This window comes from Schistocerca cancellata, chromosome 3 (genome assembly GCF_023864275.1).
Source record: "Schistocerca cancellata isolate TAMUIC-IGC-003103 chromosome 3, iqSchCanc2.1, whole genome shotgun sequence".
Taxonomy (NCBI): domain Eukaryota; kingdom Metazoa; phylum Arthropoda; class Insecta; order Orthoptera; family Acrididae; genus Schistocerca; species Schistocerca cancellata.
In genome coordinates, this window is record NC_064628.1 from 518776272 (window position 1) to 518781746 (window position 5475).

The 5475-nt window shown below is 38.2% G+C and overlaps 1 protein-coding gene across 1 annotated transcript; it reads left to right on the top strand.

The window, feature by feature from the left end:
- Nucleotides 1-1495: 1495 nt before the first annotated feature.
- Nucleotides 1496-3720, top strand: LOC126175328 (thioredoxin, mitochondrial). The gene is made up of 3 exons (XM_049922043.1): nucleotides 1496-1823; nucleotides 1927-2050; nucleotides 3334-3720. Exons 1-3 carry the CDS (start codon nucleotides 1618-1620, stop codon nucleotides 3475-3477), a joined length of 474 nt encoding a protein of 157 aa, XP_049778000.1. The 5' UTR covers nucleotides 1496-1617; the 3' UTR covers nucleotides 3478-3720.
- The last annotated feature ends 1755 nt before the right edge of the window (nucleotides 3721-5475 follow it).

Genomic DNA, 5475 nt, shown 5'->3' on the forward strand with positions numbered 1-5475 from the left:
CTGATCACATATTAGAAAAGGAGTTAAAAACATTACCATACGATAATCAGTTTGAAAAGAAGACGGCAGCAGTGAGATGAAACAATCAATACAATTAATTAAGAATTAAATGCAGAGTAAGAAATATATCGCAATAAAGTGGCTAATGTTTATCTCGAGAATGACTTACAGCAGCACGACCGGTGTTGGAGATAGTACCATCAGATGTCACTAGATCGCAGGTCGAACGAAAGCGGAAAATTGGACAATCATGATTACAATCTTTTATTTATTTATTAGCTGTCGTTATTACGCATGACCTGCAGCCTAGGAGGTATTTCAGTCCGTGTTTCACTTTTATTATTAAAATCCAGTCAGTGGCAACCCCTTTTTAGAAGATCTTGTAGGCGCTCCAGACTTCAAGTTCGTTAAAAGTTGTTCTCGTCTTGACGACACCAGGTGTAATTTTTTTCACCTGACATTTGAAAATACTTATTTTCGTTATTTTAATACGTGTATCACCTGTTTCTTTAAAATCAAAAATCATCAGAATGAAGCATAGTAATCACAAATGAATTGTTAGGTGTCGCATTCTCCATAAATGTTACAAGGTCCTTAGTTACTTGACTTTCTTCCATCTCCTTTACTAAGACAGGTCGTTGTGATAGTATCAAGAAACGTCTCTAGATCGCAAGCCCATCAAAAGATCGAGCGTAACCCGAGATTTTCCGAACTGTGACGTAAACTATTCAAACAATATTATGAAAAGGATTGTTGCTACTCACCACATAGTGGAGATGCTGCGTCGCAGATAGGCACAACAAAATACTGCAAACATGAACTGTGTGGTATGTTGTCTATTCTGGTGAAGGCCTGTTTGACCGAAAGCTTTGTTTGACAATCTTTTTATTGTGTCTATCTGCGACTCAGCATGTCCGCAGTATGGTGAGTAGCAACCATCGTCTTCATAATATTGTTATTATGCCGTTCTGGATTTTCCATTCTTTAAACTATTCCAACAGCGCGTGTTCAAACACAGCCTCCACAGCACATACGGCTCATGTCATCTTTCGGGCCTTATATGCCTTACAAGAAATAATTGCAGCTCTTAGCCCGCTTTTCAGGGTGCTGGTAGGATGGCACTTAGCTTGGTTTTTCGGGTCTAACTCAAAAAGTTTTTTTTTGGCACTTAGCCCGTTATTGATTTCCACTCCAGAAGTAATAAATGGGTACAGCGGGGTGAGTGCCAGTGATATGCAACACAAAGCACGAATTTGGAATCATCGGTTATCAGCAGAGAACTGGTAGAGCTTATGTAAGATAACAGGTATAACGAAAGACATTTTTTTTTTCAAATGCGTTTAATTTGAGTGATAAATTGTACCTGTCAGGTGTAAGGATCAGTTTGGCTTTGTGCTGCGCGCCATGCACAAATTACTCAAATTCGTATTTCCCGCCTACATTCGGCTCGCTTCTAGCCTGGAGCCGTAGTTGCAAGTCAGGGGTTAGGCTAGAATGAAGTGTGTTATCTTTCTGCACGAAGGAGAGCTTACGGAATGTTGTGCAAGTGATCGTGTGTGACAGTATACATTACAGTGGTTAGGAGGAAAGGTCAGGGCAAGTGGAAGTATTGACACTATGCAGCGTGTTTTGGTTAATATTTCTCCGTTACTAAGGCACTCCTCAAAGGAGAGTTTTACTGCGTTTGGTACTAAAACAACGCTGGTCAGAAACATATCAGTCAGTTGCAACAATTTTAATTCGTTTAAAATCCAGGATGTAAATGATTTCAATGAAAGAGTGAAGAATAGTAAAGTTCCTGTTATTGTGGATTTCTTCGCAACGTAAGTGTTATCTGTAGGCAGCGCACAGCTACTGTCTACCAAGTTGCTTATCAGCTGCCTCTAATTTTTCTGTGTTACTAAATATATTTTGTTTTTTTGATAGATGGTGTAACCCCTGTAGAATGTTAGCGCCTCGTATTGAATCTGTCATCGCTGAGAAAAAGGGACAGGTAGTTCTTGCGAAGGTAGACATTGATGAACAAACAGATCTGGCACTGGATTATGACGTAAGTGTACTTTTATAATTTCAGAACGAATTGTTCATACTGCAACGGAGTGTGCGCTGTTTTGAAACTTGCCGAGAGATTCATTTATTGGTGTCAAGTCAGCTGTATCTTTTTACGAATAAGCAGTATGGTGACTTACACAGTAGGGTAACACACACGGTGCATGCAAACTGCACTTTGTAGTAGGCTACTAACTTGTATTTGTTGTGCCCATACGATATGACGCACTGATTAAAAGGCAGACGATCACTGCTTACTTTAGAGGCTGGAGCAGCAATTAACTGTAAGAAGAGTCGAACTTTTGTGAAGGAAGTAGTATGTCATGTTGCTAGTATATACAGTACAACATAATTGTGTATGCAGTCAAAAATTTGTGACATTTTTCCATAAATTCAACAATATTCAGTGTTTCCTAAAGATGCAGTCCGAAATTTATTTATAACTGTAATGATGTGAAGTGCTGCAACAAACTTCGAACTCAAGTCTCAAACTACAGAGTAATGATATCAAACCATTTATAGCAATTTACTGTTGTGATTGCCACTACATTCCAGCTGACAGTGCACTTCAAGATCGTTTCATGTACAGTAGTGATAAATAACCTGTGGTTTCACAGTTTACTTTCCAAGAGAGCTGCTTCGATAACATCTGTTTATACACTACAGCCCACATAGTAATAATCTTAAGGATCAGGTAACACCAGATGGAATCCATGACAAACAGGAAGAGTTTCATTATGCCTATCATAACATCCATTAAAGAATTTACACATATATGTAGTTGTGGACATGATATTAAAGAGAAGTGACAATGAAAACAATGCTAAATGTATGTCATCATACAGTGACATTGCATTGTATGCGTAATAGAGGAGAAAGAGGAGTGAGGGATTAAGACAAGCAATGGTATAACAGATGTTTAGATTATGGGCAACCTGCTGTTTCTATGTGTGTCATTAATGATTTTGTTTTTAAAACGATTGGCAGAATTAGCTATACATGATGTGCTGGCTGGTTTCCACCTATTCCTGGCAACAACCTGATATTAATATCTATCTATCTCTCTCTCTCTCTCTCTCTCTCTGGGTGGGCGGTGGGTAGGTGTGTGTGTGTGTGTGTGTGTGTGTGTGTGTGTGTGTGTGCGCGCGCACTACACACACACACACACACACACACACACACACACACACACACACACAGGGACAGGGACTTTGCTTGGTCTCAGTGTTAATTTACAATTATGTCCTATTAAGCAAATGACTATTTTTCCATTTATTTTTCCAGGTTTCTTCAGTCCCTGTGCTTGTTGCAATAAAGGATGGCAAGGAAGAAGATCGTTTAATTGGCCTGCAAGATGTTGACAAGCTAAAAAAGTTTGTTGATAATATATGTGGAAGTACTGCGGCAGCAGCAGCAAAGGCATCATAGAATTGAAAACATTACAAATATCTTACTGTGATATATGTTCTCAGAATATTACTTCACATAGTTCAATAATGTTCTGTAAATTTTGTTATGCGTCAAACGTAATGCAGAAATGAATATAATTAAACCACTCCCTTTCCCGAGAACAAGGCTCTATAGGCCTATACATAACACAGACGGTGTTCACTCTTGTGCAATTAATATTCACTGTAATAAGACACTGGTAATAAAAAGTTAATCCTGAAATTTTTCATACCATTGTCCTTTCTGGTTTAATTTTTCAGTTTCTACTAATACATGGGTATTCACACAACCACAACAGTAGCATCTTGCATGATTTACCTGTGGAAGTTTAAACTTGTTGAACTATTAATGCAGAAAGCTCGTGAGAAACTTCCATCTTCTCGTGTATTTTGTTATTTTTCGAGAACCTCATCGGAAGACAAGGACAGGAGTGTGTATGTTGCAACTGCAGCGACATAGAAAAACGTCTTTGCAGAGGTGAACATGGTTCCAGACATCAGAGTTGCTAAGGGCTGAAATGACACTACAGATTGCTTCATTGTGTATGTCCAGCATTTAAGACCCAACTGTCTTGGAGTCCAGATAGTTTCAGCCTGACAGGTGCCTCACTCTAGCAGATGACAAAAATGTATGCCCCAAAGGCAGATACACACATTTGTGCTATTGTCGCAATGTATTTAGTTGTGGGGTCTAAAAGCTAGATGTCAATAGATTAGATATTCAAATGTAATCCACCAACAAAAAAGTTATCAAGAAATGAGGGCATACAAATTTTTTCTCTTGAAAAGTAACTTCATTTTGGGAAGACAAAGGGTTGTCACATAGTATATAACAGTAAGCAGAGTAAAATTTTTAGAAAAGCTTTGAGGAATGTGGCTAACAGCAGGACAAAGACTCTGCAGCATGAAACAGATCATTCAATTCCTGGAGCCCACAGAAATTGGACTATCATTCCCTGTGGTTCTAACCTGGTCCCTCATAACCACGTTCTGATGTTTACTATTGTGGAAAACTATTTGCATGATATAAATGAGCTGTTAATGAAAATGGACTGTATAGCAACTGAAGAAAATTGGTGGAAAACTATTTCTATGTTGGTTCACAATGATAATGAAGTTCATACATTTTCACAGTGAGCAGAGAGAATGTAGTAGTCAAAATCAGTGTACACTCTTTGTTTGCAAATTTTTACCATTTCCTGATGCATCCAATGGTTAGCGCGTTGAACAGGATAGTAAACTGATGATGTTCCAAGGCCAAACACGTGCCTACAAATAAAGTTACCCTATTTATTAGGTGTGGCATCATATGTTCAGTTTACACTGGTGGCCAATAGTTTGCATAACTAGTAAGTAAACCAAACACTATCTGAAACTTGGACAGCATCATTCTCAAACTTTAATGCCCACAGTACCAAACTTACGAAGTTCAAGACAATGGTTCCCTATTGAAACATGACCAGTTTGTCTTTCTGCGCAATGTACTGTGTGTTGTCAGTATGTTTCATACGTCATGTTTATTCTTGTTGCAAGGTGTTTAAAAACTGTTGAAAAGAATAGATTTATTTATAATTTATTGCTTGAATAGCCTGACCAGATTATGGCCTTAAGGCTCCCTCCTACATCTGACAAGAAACAACACATACCACAGATATAACAACAACAATAATAGGCACTAAGAATGATATACATTTGTTTAGCACATTCAAAGCCATGCTTGCTTAGTGTTATCTGAAGTGGAAAAGGTGAAAGAAGGAGAAGATTGAAATGGGTAGTAACAGTGGCTGTTAAGAGAGAACAGAATTTGAATAAGGAACTCTGCTGACAAGGAGGAGGGAAAAATTGTAGGGAAGGGATGATTAACAAAAGTAAGATGCAGACTAGTTTATCAGAGAGATAGCTATTGTGATAGGTGGGCCATTAGCTGTCTCTTGAAGTTTGTAAGTAATTTAATTTATCTGTTTTGAGGAAGATTGTT